Genomic DNA, 17,500 nt, shown 5'->3' on the forward strand with positions numbered 1-17,500 from the left:
CACACACACACACACACTCTCTCTCTCTCTCTCTCTCTCTCTCTCTCTCCATGAGCATAATGTATTTTACACTGTAAAAGCTGCTGTGTTACACCCCCCCCCCCCCCCCCCCCCCAACCCGACTCTCACAGCAAACATGTGGCAAAATGTGAATGTGACGGTCCCCATTAGGTGTGATTTTTAAGTGTTTTGAATTATGAGAACACAAAACATGTGATCTTAAACCACCTCAACATTGTCATACTCACTGTTAACCACATAAACTAGTACACACACACACACACACACATTAATACACAGCTGTATCTCTTCTACACTGCACGCTGTAACTTCCCCCAGCAGGGGGCGCTAGATCTATGCTGGATTCACAACACACGCAGATTTGAGTATTTGCGCCAGTCGATCACACACAAGCACACACAGGCTGTATCTGAAATCGCTCCCCATACCCTTAACAGTGCACTGTTTGAGGGAGCAGTGATTTCTAGAGGTGTCCGAAATTATAGTGAACGTTCTGAAGTGCACTCAATCAATCCCACAATGCACTGCAATAGCGAGTCTATAACCCATGCACACTCAACAGACTCACCGTGTCTCGAGCACAAGCTCTAGAGACTCTTGATGATGATAAACAATGAAGATATTTATATTTATATCTGTCTGAACAGCACAAGACTCCCGCCAGTGTGTGAGTGTGTGTGTGTGTGTGTGTGTGTGTGTGTGTGTGTGTGTGTGTGTGTGTGCTGATAATGTTTTTCTAAACGTCAAACGGTTCTAAATCAGCCTGATATTCTGTTACGACAATGTATGAAAATTTATTCATTCGTTCATTTTTTTTTCAGCTTAGTCCCTTATTTATCAGGGTCTCCACAGCGGAATGAACCCCCAACTTATTCATTCATTTTCTTTTTGGCTTAGTGCCTTTATTAGTCAGGGGTCGCCACACAAAATTAACCACCAACTATTCCAGCATATGTTTTACTCAGTGGATGCCCTTCCAGCTGCAACCCAGTACTGGGAAACACCCATACTCACTCATTCACACACACTCATACACTACGGCCAGTGTAGTTAATCAGTTCCCCTATAGCGCATGTGTTTGGACTGAAACTGGAGCACCCGGAGGAAACCCACACCAACACGGGGACAACATGCAAACTCCACACAGAAACACCAACTGACCCAGCCGAGACTCAAACCAGCGACCTTCCAGCTGTGAGGCCACAGTACTAACCACTGCGCCACCGTGCCGCCTCTTATTATATTATATTATATTATATTATATTATATTATATAATCTTATATTATATTATATTATTATTTTATTTTAATTATCTAAATTTTAGTTGTGATTTTCACAATATTTTTAATTTTTGAAGCCTTAGATTCCAGACTTTTGCATATTTGTGTTTCAGTCAATATTCTCCAATCCTATCAGCATCAGTGGAAAGCTTCTATATTCCATTACTGTATAAATCCTAATATTTCTCTGGTTGTTTTTGTCATTTAAGGTCAAAAAAGCTTCTGAATAAGGAACAAAATGTAGGCGGAGCTTGATTTTGTTGAATGGGATTTGATTGGATGATAGTAGTTATTGGTAGATCTCATCTGATTGACAGGACGACCCCGCCCTCAAGCCTAATAAACGTCAACACCCTCAGACAAAACAGTATGAAGGCATTAGAGCGCATATAAAGAGAAATCAATCATCAAGTACGCCACAAATAAGAGGTAATGAGCTGGAGAAATGATCAGCATCAGTAATGGACGGATCAATGCGTGTGCAGTCCTGCTCCAGTGCACTCTAACAGCTGCTGTTATAATAACACAAGCGAGCAAGAGCATATGCTGATGATGAAGATGTTTTGTAAGTGCAACAAATTTGACCCCAAAAAACTCCTACTGCTGCAGACTCTGGGTGGCGCTGTGGAGTGGTTTTCACAATTCTCCAAACATTGACACGAGGCTGCTTCATTACTCACTCAAACAGAGACACTTCTCCTTCATGAAGGCGCTGTTTGAGTCCTGTAATGTGCTTTCCAGCAGGATGATCAGATATTGTTGCTTGTTGCCATGGAAACCGTGTTGAATGTGGATTTCGAGTCTTTTTTCCAGAACAACAAATGAGCTGCCATGACAGAATCTAAACGCACATATGAGTGAAAAACAGTGACCATAATATTAAAGAACTGCATATTAGCATCTAGAGCATAGGTCTCAAACTCCTCAAGCTCCTCAGCTGTGTTTGATTATTGGAACTAAACTGTGCAGAGCTGCGGCCCTCCAGGAACTGAGTTTGAGACCTGGGCTCTAGAGCAGTGCTATTCAGTTGAACCCGCCCCCCAAGACTGTTTGTTCCGCCCTCCAAATAGTGCGACCAAGACATCAAAATACATTTAGTTCAGTCAAAAAACAGCTGCTATAGTTATGAAGTGACGTGCGTCTGTTCAATACAGCGCGAGCTGCAGACGAAGCTGCGCAGAGCGTGAGCCACCTGACATCAGGCGAGTGCCGCGAGCAGCCGAAAACATTTGGATATGTTTGTAGAAACGGCCTTTTGTACAATGCACTGATATCGTTTATAGGGATGCAACGACAGTAGCCGATTTCACTATTAACCACTGAGGCTAGTACGCACGCACAATGCATTAACCATAGCAGCGGGCCGTTTACATATCGCGTCTTTTCTGCACGCAAGTTTATTATTTCAAATGGAGACATGCACCAACACAATCTCACGGCAATTCGCAACATTTTGCTGTAGTGGCTTGTATAAATGCGCATGATCTTATTCGTACAATTTAGTAGGATTTGCTCATCACCTAATGACGGTTGAGGTTAGGGGTGGGGTTAGGTGCCACGCCTCCTTTTTAAAATCGTACATTGTCACATGACTCAGCTGAATACGAAATAGCTACTAAACTGACAAAACGTAAAATACTTACCACTTACCACTGATGTTATATAGTTAAAAAATACAAAAAATACATTTTAATGTAGAAAAGTACAACGTGGGGGTCTTAAGGAGCAAAAAAACAGCATATGCTGCTGTGTCATCACTCATATCGCAAGTCAGATCTCTCCGACCCCTCATTTGACAAACTAATTGAATAGCCGTGCTCTAGTGATGCATGATAGCGTTCTGTTTATTGCAAACGTGCTGCAGTTTTATCGTCTGCCGCTTTAAATGTTCGAGCTTTGCAAAGCAGGATGGATTCTGGTGTACTTGTGTTTGCGGATGCTAATGCCGTGTCTCGTTCCTGTGTTCCACATTGTCTCAGCGGTCACTCATGGGTTACATGATTGTGTTCACCTGTGTCTTGTTTGGTTGCTCATTTAAGCCCTCGCTCTGCCTTCTGTGTGAAGCTGCTGGGTTTATTCTCACCTTCTGGAATTTATTTGCTTTCGTGGATGAAATAAATCTGCTGAGTTATTTGTTTATGTATGCTAATGAGCTCTTTTTTTGTCAGGCAATTGGAAAAAGGAATATTTATATTAGATTGTGACCGAGCTGTTAGACAGTAAGCGATGTGAGAATTAATCGCTGACACCTGTTTTGAAAATCTGTGCATGGTAATCATCGGTTCAGAGCACTTTCTCAGCTGGCCAATAGGAGCTCTGTGTGCTTTTGGGGAGGAGGGGCTTGCAGAAACAGACATGTTTATTAGTGAAATACCCATAACACTTAAGGAGATAAATTACAGCAAACAGGACAGCCCTAATGCATCACTTATGAGGACTTACTGAACACATGTCAGTGATAATGGCCACAAGCGCTGTATTATGTGTGCCAGGCCAGTAGTGGGCGCTTTCAGCTTGTTAGTAAACAGTACCTGTGGGAAAGTTGCTATGGTAACACAAGTACTATAGTAACTGATCTGTTGTATTTGTTATACAGTTGCTATGGTAACACAACAACTGTAGTAACTGATCTGTTGTGGTGATTCTACAGTTGCTATGGTAACACAACAACTATAGTAATTGATCTGCTGTGTTGATTCTACAGTTGCTATGGTAACACAACAACTATAGTAATTGATCTGCTGTGGTGATTCTACAGTTGCTATGGTAACACAACAACTATAGTAATTGATCTGTTGTGTTGATTCTACAGTTGCTATGGTAACACAACAACTATAGTAATTGATCTGTTGTGTTGATTCTACAGTTGCTATGGTAACACAACAACTATATTAATATAAAAGTATTACCCTTTCTATATATCAGGGGATGTTATTGTAGAGTATATTATACTACTATGTTCCCCAGTCTACTGTAGTAAACACTAAAGTATACTACAGTATTCACAAAACCTAAATTTGCAGGCCCAATGTTGGGTTAAAAAAAGTTATTAAAATCTAATTGAAAAAGTAACACACAGTTGGGTTATATATGTATAATATACAGTATATTTGATATAATATATATATTTGACCCAGCAGTGAGTTACATAAACGCAGTGTTTTATAGAGCAGACAGCAGATTTCAGTCACACGGTTCAGAAATGGGACAGTTCACCCCAAAGTGTCAGCTCAGTCATCATTTCCTCGTCCTCCACTTGCTCCACACCTGTCTGAGTTCTTCTGGCGTGTCTGGTCATGAGTGCATGTAAACATGTCAGGCAAAGAAATTCTCATAGTCTGATGATGACTGCATGGGGTCTTGTAAGTCCGCACCCTATGTAGACAGCAGCACACAGCAGCTGAGGGTTACATCAGGAGACACGTGCAGCACACCATGAATGATAAGCACCCTCATCAGTGGACACTAGTTAATTCCCTTCTCCGCAGGCTGTGAGATAACTGTGCGGAGCGCTCGTGTCCGTCTGTGCTAATCTGCCTCTGTGTTGCGTAACTCTGACTGAAGCTCTTTCTGTAATTGAGTTGTGAGATACTGAGGATCAGGACAGTCCACAGCAGCACCACTGAACCACATCAAACACCGCAACATCTGCCTTTACTGCCAATACTGGAGCACACGCTGTAATGTTTCCGAAGCATACTGTACTCAAGTGTGTTATACTATAGCCTGTATACATAATATTATAGTATGCCTTTGTTGATTATTGCTACAGTATAATTAACCGCAATAAACACTAGTGTTATTCTTTCTTACTACAGTAAACTGTGGTGCATCGTGTTGTAATATACACTATAGTTTTAAAACTACAGGTCATCTGCTGATATTACTATAGTTATTGTGTTACCATAGCAACTGTAGAATCACCACAACAGATTAATTGCTATAGTTGTTGTTGTTACCATAGCAACTGTAGAATCGCCACAACAGATTAATTGCTATAGTTGTTGTGTTACCATAGCAACTGTAGAATCACCACAGCAGACTAATTACTATAGTTGGTTTGTTACCATAGCAACTGTAGAATCACCACAACAGATTAATTGCTATAGTTGTTGTTGTTACCATAGCAACTGTAGAATCACCACAACAGATTAATTGCTATAGTTGTTGTTGTTGTTACCATAGCAACTGTAAAATCACCACAACAGATTAATTGCTATAGTTGTTGTTACCATAGCAACTGTAGAATCACCACAGCAGACTAATTACTATAGTTGTTGTGTTACCATAGCGACTGTAGAATCACCACAGCATGGTTCATGAACACTACAGTATTTACTGTGATTTACTACAGTAATTTTGCATATGAGCTGGCCGCAGCCACTTGAAAACAGATAATGGTTTAAAGCGTTCTCTCTATGAGCACTAGTATGTTCGTATGCTGCACGTTTGATGATCTCTACACTGTTATTATGTGTGAAAGGTTTACTAAAAACTAAAGTATACTGCGGTATTTATTCGAGTTTATTAGAGTGGATGATGGTTAATACTGCAGTATGCTGGAGTTGTAGAAATACACACTTTTCTATATTATGGTTCAATAATACTACAGTATTTACCATCAGTTATACTGGTGTAGGATGCTCACACGTGGGCCATCATCACAGTAACCAGCACATTTGTAATGCAGCAGTTTGATCCTTCACCTGTCGTGGCGAATCATCAGGTGTGATTGCATGCAAAGAAGGCAGTTTTCACACGGTGGTTTATTTTCTGAGCCCAAACTTCCCAGACTCTTTCAGTGTTCAGCAATAATAGTTCAGGTGCATCTGATGATGATGATGATGATGATGATGATGGAGACTTGTGATCTCTGTAAGCATGATTGAACAACATTGCTGGACTGAGATCAGGGATTATATGAAACCAAAACCAGACACTGCGACCACTCTGATGGTCAATAATTAACCCCTGCACAGAAATAAAAAGAAGAGTTGTTTATTTTGAGCTCATTCTGCGTCGCAGTGGCGTTATTGCTGTCCACCGCGCTCCTGCAGTTCTGCTGTTTCTCCACAAGGGGCGCAAGCACCAGCGCGCGCAATGCGCATCTCCGCCGGCTGAAGACAGTAGCGCGCGGCGCGTGCACTGCTGATCAGAGTCAGAACCATCCTCTTACTCTTCATCATCATCCTCTTCATCATCCTCATCATGTCCACGGCGGAACACGCGCTCATGCACGGCTTGTGGAGCAGCAGCGGGAAGCCTATGGAGAAGCCGAAGAACAAGGGCTTCAGCCTGGCCAGGATGATGAAGCTGAACTGCAGGAAGGAGAAGAAGAACCAGAACCAGAACCCGCAGCATCACAACAACATGCCCTTCATGATCCACTGCCACATCGGCAAGGAGATCAAGCACATCTGCAGCAACTGCAGCCGCGCGCAGGACGGTGAGAACATCCTGACCTGTGTGTGTGTGTGTGTGTGTGTGTGTGTGTGTGTGTGTGTGTGTGTGTGTGTGTGTGTGTGTGTGTGTGTGTGTGTGTGTTCAGAAAGACAGGGCAGTTTGGCTGCTGCGTTGCGTTTTTGATCACCAAGGACGCGTTCTTGCTGTTTTCAGTCACTGGCCTGATTTACGCATGCGTCTGACGCACGTGCGTCGCGTACAGCGCGCTGGCGTTGCGTTTTTCATAATGAGCTTGATTTCTGTTGTGAATGCTGCTCTGCGTGTTCAGCTCACTCTGTGTGCTCTTTGCGTCCTGCATCATGTGTAAAGGAAGCAGATGGAGCTTCTCCTGGTCTCCTCCATCAGTGTGGGCTTCATCTGTGTGCACAATAATCTTAAATTAAAGGAAAACTGACTTGTTTACTCAAACTCAAGTGCTTTCATACCTGTATGAGTTTCCTTTTTCTGCAGAACACTATAGAACATACTTGGAAAATGTTAGAAACCTGTAGCCATTGACTCTAGATGTAGGAAAGCGAGGTAAAGTGAGATATATAGTCAGACTTTCTGCTTTATATAGATTAGTAGAGTCTTTAAAGTAGGAGAATCACATTATCAGCCAGTGAGCATCACGGCACAACACTGTTCAGTCAGCGACACACTGCTGATGCTGTGTTGAGGTCAGACTTTCAGACCCAGTGTTCAGAGCAGTGCTGTAAACAATACAGTGAGCATCAAGCGGGCACTGGAGGAGTGTGCACATATAAAACTAGCTCTACATCAAATAGAAGGAAAAACAAACAGAAGTCAGCGGTTACTCGCAGGGTTACTACATTTCTCTAAATATCTTCTTTTGTGTTTTGTGAAGAAACAAAGTCAAACAGGTTTGTGACCAGTTAAGGGTGAGTAAACGATGATGGAGGTGATATTTTTGGGTGAACTGTCTCTTTAAAAAAACCCAGCAGTTTGTTTTGAGTGTGCGAGACTTCCGCTAGTGCGCGCTCTACTGCCATCTGCTGTTTCTTATGTTATCATTTAAATAGTATTTTTATTTATTTTTACTCACCAAATCTGTTGTGGTGATTCTACAGTTGCTATGGTAACAATAACTATAATAACCGATCTGTTGTGGTGATTCTACAGTTGCTATGGTAACAATAACTATAGTAACTGATCTGTTGTGGTGATTCTACAGTTGCTATGGTAACAATAACTATAGTAACGGATTTGTTGTGGTGATTCTACAGTTGCTATGGTAACAACAACTATAGTAATTGATCTGTTGTGGTGATTCTACAGTTGCTATGGTAACAACAACTATAGTAATTGATCTGTTGTGGTGATTCTACAGTTGCTATGGTAACAACAACTATAGTAACTGATCTGTTGTGGTGATTCTACAGTTGCTATGGTAACACAACAACTATAGTAACTGATCTGTTGTGGTGATTCTACAGTTGCTATGGTAACACAACAACTATAGTAATTGATCTGTTGTGGTGATTCTACAGTTGCTATGGTAACACAACAACTTTGACTAGCATTCTCTCTTTGTACGTGTCATCAGAGGCAGAAAGCCCCACCCACTAGTGCCCACCTCCCCCGTATTAGCATAAACAGCAGCCCTGAGTGAGAAGCAGCTGTCTGTCTATTAGCCATTACCTTTGAATCTGTCACTATGATGACGTACAGGTGTATGTAGCTCCGCCCTCTTCTGAAAAGAGCACCATCTCATTTGCATTTAAAGCGACAGTCACCCAAAACATCACGATTAGGATCAGAGCCTGAAAGGGTCAGTTTCAGAGAGCTGGAGAACATTTTCTGTGTGTATTCTCAGCTCACACACACACACACACACACACACACACAAACACAAACACACAATAAAGGGTTCGTTCACCCGAGAATGAATATTCTGTTATAAATTACTCGTCTTCATGTCATTCCAAACTCCTGAGATGTTTCTAACCCCGTCTGTGACAACAAGACTCAGAGGAATACTGCATCCGTGATCATCTGCAACACATTACAGCATTAATATGGTCTCCTCTTGGAACAATGCAGTGTGTTTGTTTAAAGCAGACTAATGTGGCAGTAAACTGGGTCTGCTCCTCCTTGAGCAGATTTCTGACCTATATAAGTTACTCTATGCACATTACAGGCTCCTGAAATAGGCTTGGCTCTGACTCTGGCGCTGGTTGTGTCTTGTTTGTGTGGATGGTGATTTACAGCCGTGTGTTTGGCCTGGATTTGTGTTGACCTGATCATGAAGCTCTGATTGAACAAGCTCTGAGCTGTGGAGCCGACAGAACCAGACACATCCACTGAACCAGATCTAAAGCAGGCTGGATCACAATGACAGATGTACGGGTTCTGTTAACTCAAGGGTTTATCCGGAGTCTGAATCAGAAGACGCAACAGCACAACAAAGACAATCACACAGTGCACAGGAGAGTCTGTCTGATTCATTCCTCACGAGGGAGTCTGTTTGATTCATTCCTCACGAGGGAGTCTGTCTGATTCATTCCTCACGAGGGAGTCTGTCTGATTCATTCCTCACGAGGGAGTCGGTTTGATTCATTCTGCACGAGGGAGTCTGTTTGATTCATTCCTCACGAGGGAGTCTGTCTGATTCATTCCTCACGAGGGAGTCGGTTTGATTCATTCCGCACGAGAGAGTCTGTTTGATTCATTTCTCACGAGGGAGTCGGTTTGATTCATTCTGCACGAGGGAGGCGGTTTGATTCATTCCTTACGAGGGAGTCTGTCTGATTCATTCCTCACGAGGGAGTCGGTTTGATTCATTCCTCACGAGGGAGTCGGTCTGATTCATTCCTCACGAGGGAGTCGGTTTGATTCATTCCGCACGAGAGAGTCTGTTTGATTCATTCCTCACGAGAGAGTCGGTTTGATTCATTCCGCACGAGAGAGTCGGTTTGATTCATTCCTCACGAGGGAGTCGGTCTGATTCATTTTTCACGAGGGAGTCGGTTTGAATCATTCCGCACCAGAGAGTCGGTTTGATTCATTCCTCACGAGGGAGTCTGTTTGATTCATTCCTCACAAGGGAGTCGGTTTGATTCATTCCTCATGAGGGAGTCTGTCTGATTCATTCCTCACGAGGGAGTCTGTTTGATTCATTCCTCACGAGGGAGTCGGTTTGATTCATTCCGCACGAGAGAGTCTGTTTGATTCATTCCTCACGAGAGAGTCGGTTTGATTCATTCCTCACGAGGGAGTCTGTTTAATTCCTTTCTAATGAGAGAGTCGGTTTTATTAATTTCTCACTAGGGAGTCGGTTTGATTCCTTTCTCATGAGAGAGTATGTTTTGATTCATTTTGCAGAAGAGAATTGGTTAGTTTCATGTTTCATGAAGGAGTCAGTTTTGGTTCATTTCTTATGAGAGAGTTGGTTTGATTCATTCCCTTGCGAGGGAGTCGGTTTGATTCATTTCTGAGGAAAGAGTCACTGATTCATTTCTCGGGAGAGAGTCAGATTGATTCATTTCTCGGGAGAGAGTCATGAGAGATTCAAATGTATATCTATGTAAATGTAAAGTTGTCCTGATATTAACCAACAAATCAAACCTATTTGAATATGTGATATAAATAATTATAATTAATATTCTGTCAGTTATTCTCAATGATAGATTATTTAGTCATTAGAGATGCTTGTAAGCCAGCGCTGAGCTGGAGCTGGGTGAACGTGCTGTCTCAGAGCGGCTCTGGGTTGATTCTTCATCAGTTCAGTGTGCTTCTCGTCTGCTGGGTGTGTGTTATTCTGTGTGTGCTGCTGCTGCTGTGTTTGGGATATTCTGCATGTGAGTGTGAACAGGTGAACGGCCTGTAGTGTGCTGGTGTTGTGTTGTGTTGTGTTGTGTTGTTGATCCCGCTGTCCTGCATCAGCAAACGTGTCGTCATGTTAAACCACACGCTCTAATCCTGCTGATGAAGCTGCTGTGTGATTAATGTGTGTCACACGCCAGTGTTAATGTGATTATGGAGGATCTGCTGAGGGCCTGCTGTGTCCACACGTGCTGCTGATCTGTGTGTGTGTGTGTGTGTGTGTGTGTGTGTGTGTGTGTGTTTAGTCTGATCTGCAGTGTTGAGTCGGGAGTAAAGCTGAACATTATTAATAATAATTATTACAAAATCAAATCCAGACACTGTGCATTAGTTCAGCAGTTCATCAGCACGACTGAATCCAGTCAGTTCAGATCCTCTGTGTTCCTGTGTGAGTCCAGTGTTCAGAGCGGAAGAGTCCAAACACTGCAGAGCGAATCATGCATGCGCAGCTCCACAAGACCCAAACCAAGCAGGACAGCGGAGGAACAAACCTCACCAGCTGACCAAAGAGAAGGAGACAAACCTGGAGAGCGACCCGGCTCAGCTGGGCTCCATCATTTCTCCTCTGGACGAACGTCCTGTGCAGAGCTGCAGTCTAGGCGCTGGAGAGCGCTGGACGTCCATCGTGGAGAAGCTGCAGGTGTGAGCAGGTCACCGGATGGTGTTCAGGCCGGCCCACAACATCAATGCGGAGACTCGTCTGTCACTGGGGTCTTACAGGAATCAGTCTCACGCTCTCCACTCCTCCATGACCACCACAGCAGCGGCTCAGGATACGGCCTGGTCCAGGATTATGGAGACCTCTAGAACTCGTCTGTGGTTGACATCTTCTCTTGGATCTCATCAATGGCGCTGCAGAATCACTTGAGGCCTCGGAATGAGTATTCAGCCAGTCTCTGCCAGAGCACACTTAGCTTAGCTTAGCATAGATCATTGATTCAGATTAGACCGTTAGCATGAGTGAAGAGTTTGACGAGTTGTCCTGTTCAGAGCGCCACTCTCCTGCTGATCAGGATGAAGAGCGGTTCTGTTCTGTGCTCTCAGTGCGGTGGAGGGATCCAGCAGTTTACAGAGCAGTGATGTCTCACACACACACACACACACACACACACACACACACACACACAACATCAGCGCAGGAAACGAGCACATAACACAATGACAGGTTATTCCAACATCCTCCAGCACTAGTGTGTGTGTGTGTGTGTGTTTCTGTGTCTCAATTGTGTGTCATTGTGTGTGTGTGTGTGTGTGTGTGCGTGCTGCTGCTGTGTTTGACCTACTTCAGTATCTGCATCAGCGTCACACACACTGCAGCTCCAACACTCCAGCACTGATGATGAAGCAGAGAAACACTCAATGTGCAGTGTGTGTGTGTGTGTGTGTGTGTGTGTGTGTGTGTGTGTGTGTGTGTGTGTGTGTGTGTATGAATGTGTGTGTGTGTGTGTGTATGAATGTGTGTGTGTGTGTGTGTGTGTGTGTATGAATGTATGTGTGTGTGTGTGTGTGTATATGTGTATGAATGTGTGTGTGTGTGTGTGTGTGTGTGTGTGTGTGTGTGTGTGTGTATATGTGTATGAATGTGTGTGTGTGTGTGTGTGTGTGAGACTGAGGTGTGTGTTTGTATTGAAGAGAGAGAGGTGTGTGTCAGTGTGTATATATGTCTGTGTTTGTGTATGTCTACGTGTGCATGTGCTCACATGTGAGTGTGTGCGCACATTAGCCTGGTCGTGTGTGTGTGTGTGTATATCGGTGTGTTTGTGTGTGTAAGAGTGGTCCTCATTTTGACTGTGTGTTTGTGTGCATGTGTGTGTGTGTTTGTGTGTGTTTATTGGTGTGATCCTCATTTTGACCGTGTGTGTGTGTGTGCAGTGGAGGAGGTTCCCCCGCCGGTGTCTCTGCTGCCCGTCTGTCCTCCTCCTCCTCTGGCCGCCGCTCTCTCTCAGCACCGCAGCAGCAGCAGGTTCTCCAGTCTGGGACGCCTCTTCAAACCCTGGAAGTGGAGGAAGAAGAAGAGCGAGAACTTCAAGCTGAGGGCCACAGGTCAGCACACACACACACACACACACACAGAGGAGAAGTCTAGCTCACACACTCAGACTGATGCACCACCTAATATACATTAATGTAGACACACTCAAACTGATACACACACACACACACACACACACACACACACACACTTCAGCTTAGTCCCTTTATTAATCTGGGGTCGCCACAGTGGAATGAACCGCCAACTATTCCAGCAAATGTTTTGCACAGCGGATGCCCTTCTAGCTGCAACCCAGTACTGGGAAACACCCATACACACTCATTCACTCTCTCTCACACACACACACAATTTAGTTCATCAAATCCCCTATAGCACATGTGTTTGGACTGTGGGGGAAACACACACACACAAACACACTCAGGCTGACACACACACACACACTGATACAAACACACTCTCAGTCTGATACACATACACTCAAACTGATTTACACAGACTGATGCACACACACACAAACACAGACAGGGCGACACACTTAGTCTCTCACACACACACACACACACACACACACACACACGCACGCACACACGCGCGCGCTCTGCTGTTTAATGCACTGGCAGACTCTGCCGGATCAGCACATCAGTAATGTACAATGCTCTGTCAGTGATTCAGTGTCAATATATGCACCGTCAACATTCGAGGAGGAGGATGAAGGTGATGTACAGAGCTGCTGCATGTTCACTTCACCCTCAGGAGTCGGAACACACTGTCGACTGACGCTCATGACCTCTGACCTGCTCATACATCATGCTTCACTGCAGATGAGGAGATTGATGTGGAGACATGCCTGACTGATGGGAATGAAGGAAACCTCTGCATTCAAAGAATATCGAGATCAGTCATCATCATTTCTCCTCTTATCATCTCTTATAGTACCAGTATATTTAAATGCACCATTTGCATAATGCATCGTCTTCTTATCAAGCGTCTAGTTTCACACAGAGAAACACTGAGGGAATAACACATCAGCACACCCTCGCCCCTCGCCAGCCCCTCAGTGTGTGTTCCTGAAGGGTCAGTTCACTCAGTGCACTCGTCCACGCTCCCTCCACTGCTTCTGCAGGAGATCCTCTGAAGATCCTTCTGCTGCAGATATTCTGAAGAATGCTTAAAGCGTTAACATTGACTTCCAAAGCAGCTTTCAGCCAATCAGAATCGAGCATTCGTCTGTCCTGAAGTGTAATTAAGTTGCTGTATTTGTCCCCCACATATTTAAATATGGTGAAACTGTGTGAGCTTATCATACCTGCAAAACACACACACACCGGCCTGTGGCTTATGCGCAGTGTATTTATGATGTGTGTGTGTGTGTGTGTGTGTGTGTGTGTTCAGCTCTGGAGAGGAAGATGTCAGTGCGTCAGACTCGAGAGGAGCTGATCAAGCGAGGAGTGCTGAAGGAGATCTTCCAGAAAGGTTCATGTCTCTTCATCATCTCTCATTATCCTGTATATCCCATATACTGCTGTGACTCCACACACTGAACTGTTCTCCGAGATCTACACAGTCGGTTTGTGGCTTAGAAATGGTTTTATGTTCTCATTTATTACTCCATAAACGCCTCTTCAAGAGTTCACACTTAGCTGATGATTTACAAAGCTTATTTGGCATGCTGTCCCGGGAGAGAGCCCCGAGCTCAAGGGCTCCTCGAGCCCGGGGCTTCCTCCCGTTGGCAGAGCAAGAAGGGAGCCTGAGCTCGGTGGATCTCAGAACTCCCCTGCCGCTGTAGCTAAGGGAACGTAAGGAATTAGACCAGCTTGATTGTTAAGTATGTTGAATGTCTTTGGATGGTGGGAGGAAACCGGAGAGCCCGGGGAAAACCCACGCGGACACGGGAAGGACATACAAACTCCCCACAGAAACACTCACCGGTCCTATCGAACTAGGACCGGCAGTATTCTTGCTGTGTGGTTCACAGTGCTAACCACTGGACCGCCGTGCCGCCCAATTACAGGTAAAGGAGGAGAATAGGGGAGGAGGGGGGTTTCTTCCAAACGAAGATAATGTGAACTGGAAACTTAGACTATTTATGGTGCCTTAGGGCTCGTATGATTGGAAGATTAGTGATTAGCAAATGCGAGACTGGACGTGATAAATCATAAGCACGTGATCCTCTCGAAATTAGTTTATGAATAAACTTCACTTATTGACCGTATTTGGAATGGTCATGAATATTAATGAGCTCTGCTCTGACACAGCTTTTGCTTCATTCCTCAAAAATATTCGAACATTTAATTTCATATCTTATCTTGGATTTAGTATATTTGGAGAGGTTAGTTTCAGCTTGAGCATGAGTTATCTAATGTAACCCAGAGGACGCTTCCTTTGCTCCCGAGCTGTGTTGTGGATGAAATACAGGCGAAATTATAGTTAAACCCAAAAAAAAGAGATTGACAGCGATCCGTTTAGATTTTAAAGCTGTAATGTGTATGAAAACATGGGGCTCAGCCTCCACATAAACAACATCTTTACTCCAGGAAAATTACTGTAAGAGCCGAGTGATAAACTCAGCCGTCAATGTGTGTTTACTGCCGCATTACAAACATGCAGGAGCTACAGAGGCTATAGCTGAAGGGGAGGAGCTATCAGAGGTTAAGCAGAAGGGGAGGAGCTATTAGGTGCTAAGCAGAAGGGGAGGAGCTATCAGGTGCTAAGCAGAAGAGGAGGAGCTATCAGTGGTTAAGCAGAAGGGGAGGAGCTATCAGGAGCTAAGCAGAAGAGGAGGAGCTATCAGGTGCTAAGCAGAAGGGGAGGAGCTATTAGGAGCTAAGCAGAAGGGGAGGAGCTATCAGGTGCTAAGCAGAAGGGGAGGAGCTATCAGGTGCTAAGCAGAAAGGGAGGAGCTATCAGGTGCTAAGCAGAAGGGGAGGAGCTATCAGGTGCTAAGCAGAAGGGGGGGAGCTATCAGGAGCTAAGCAGAAGGGGAGGAGCTATCAGTGGTTAAGCAGATGGGGAGGAGCTATCGTGTGCTAAGCAGAAGGGGAGGAGCTATCAGGAGCTAAGCAGAAGGGGAGGAGCTATTAGGAGCTAAGCAGAAGGGGAGGAGCTATCAGGTGCTAAGCAGAAGAGGAGGAGCTATTAGGAGCTAAGCAGAAGGGGAGGAGCTATCAGGTGCTAAGCAGAAGGGGAGGAGCTATCAGGAGCTAAGCAGAGGGGGAGGAGCTATCTGTGGTTAAGCAGACGGGGAGGAGCTATCAGAGGTTAAGCAGAAGGGGAGGAGCTATCAGGAGCTAAGCAGAGGGGGAGGAGCTATCTGTGGTTAAGCAGACGGGGAGGAGCTATCAGAGGTTAAGCAGAAGGGGAGGAGCTATCAGAGGTTAAGCAGAAAGGGAGGGGCTATCAGGAGTTTTTAGGGATAAACAGAAGGGGAGGAGCTATTAGAGGTTAACCAGACGGGGAGGAGCTATCAGTGGTTAAGCAGAAGGGGAGGAGCTATCAGGTGCTAAGCAGAAGGGGAGGAGCTATCAGAGTTTAAGCAGAAGAGGAGGTGCTATTGTGGCTAAGCACAAGGGGAGGAGTTTACAGGTACTAGGCAGAAGGGGAGGAGCTGTCAGGCACCAAAAGCTCCTGATAGCTCCTCCCCTTCTCTATAGCTCCTGTATGTTTGTAATAAGGTACTATTGGTAGTTTGGTCATTTATTTCACTGTGTGTGTGTGTGTGTGTGTGTGTGTGTGTGTGTGTGTGTGTGTGTGTGTGTGTGTGTGTGTGTGTGTGTGTGTGTGTCAGACTCTAGGGTCCCGGTGCTGGCAGTGGACAGTCGGCTGGAGAAGGGGCTGATATCAGACAGGACAGACTGTGATCGGACGACGGAGATCACCGAGCGACAGAGAAATGGTCAGTCAGTCAGTCAGTCGCTGCTCTACACCGCAGAATAAAAGACTGTTTTAGTTCTTGAACAGTGTTGAGTGACCCTCACCTCGCTCTGCTTCATGCACTCATGCACCTGATACTGCAGTTAATTATCATCTCTCCATCTCCTTAGCATAGGACATTAGTCTTGTGTTTGAATCTGCCACTATGCTGACACATTTGCATCTGTAGCTCCGCCCTCTTCTGAAAAGAGCTCAGTCTCATTTGCATTTAAAGCGACAGTCACCAAAACACCACAATGAGGATGAAAGTCTGAAAGGGTCAGTTCCAGAGCGCTGGAGAACATCATCTGTGTGTATTCTCAGCTCAAACTCACCGCAGAGACGCATTTACAGCTCGTATTCATGATCAGGATAGGCCTAAACTGATGCTGAATGTGTTTGTGTCTCCTGCTCCGGCTATATCTGATCTGCGCCACAGGAGAGGGAGAAACCCTAACTGGGTCAGCTGAAGCATGCGGCCAGTATTGCGGCTGTAGTCACTCCAGTAGTCTGTAGTTCTGCTGCTGGTGAATGTGTGTAGAGTCGCTGAAGGACACGGGCTCGTCCTGCAGTCCTGAGGATTGGGATCGGGTCTGTTTTTACTCGCTCTGTCAGGAAGATTAAAGCACATGAGAGTGGAGATACAGCATGAAGGAGCTGCTTTAGCTGACGGCTCTCTTTAATGAGCTTAGCAGAGATAACGAAGCGCTTCATGAGCTCAGTAATGGGCTTTGTTCTGCTGCGGCCGGCTCCTCATACTCCAAACCAGGAGGACGTTTGTTCTCGTGGGAGGATGGATCTCCTTCATCCTGGTGTGTGTTACAGTGAGGCATGTGTGTGTTTTCAGCCGCTGTGGACTTCCGCTCGCCTCTGGATGGTGGGGTTTGTGCTCAGGACAACAACACGCTCAAGTCTCTCACGCTTCCTCCCAAGAAAACCGTCACGTTCCCCGGTGAGCATCAGGAAACGCCCGCCAAACCTCAGCTCATTCACAAACAGCCCCCCGCC

General features: G+C 45.0%; 1 protein-coding gene across 9 annotated transcripts in view; it reads left to right on the forward strand.

Annotated features, from left to right (window-relative positions):
• LOC137487611 (phosphatase and actin regulator 1) overlaps positions 1 to 17,500 on the forward strand; it is a 23,454-nt gene that overhangs the window by 607 nt on the left and 5,347 nt on the right. For 2 of the 9 annotated variants that reach the window (XR_015478053.1, XM_087240269.1), the window contains exons 1-5: positions 6,450 to 6,748; positions 12,463 to 12,633; positions 13,976 to 14,056; positions 16,368 to 16,475; positions 17,340 to 17,500. The exon at positions 17,340 to 17,500 is cut by the window's right edge and continues 43 nt beyond it. Coding sequence is in view for 4 of the 9 variants with exons in the window: in XM_087240269.1 (XP_087096395.1) it covers positions 6,511 to 6,748; positions 12,463 to 12,633; positions 13,976 to 14,056; positions 16,368 to 16,475; positions 17,340 to 17,500 (759 nt within the window). In the remaining 5 variants the exon portion in view is untranslated. Of the gene's footprint in view, positions 1 to 6,449; positions 6,749 to 10,721; positions 12,011 to 12,197; positions 12,634 to 13,975; positions 14,057 to 16,367; positions 16,476 to 17,339 lie in introns of those variants that run through there. The other 7 variants (XR_015478054.1, XM_087240270.1, XR_015478055.1 and 4 more) reach the window with 6 other exon arrangements.

Source organism: Danio rerio, chromosome 2 (assembly GCF_052040795.2).
Source record: "Danio rerio strain M-AB ecotype USA chromosome 2, GRCz13ab, whole genome shotgun sequence".
Lineage (NCBI taxonomy): Eukaryota > Metazoa > Chordata > Actinopteri > Cypriniformes > Danionidae > Danio > Danio rerio.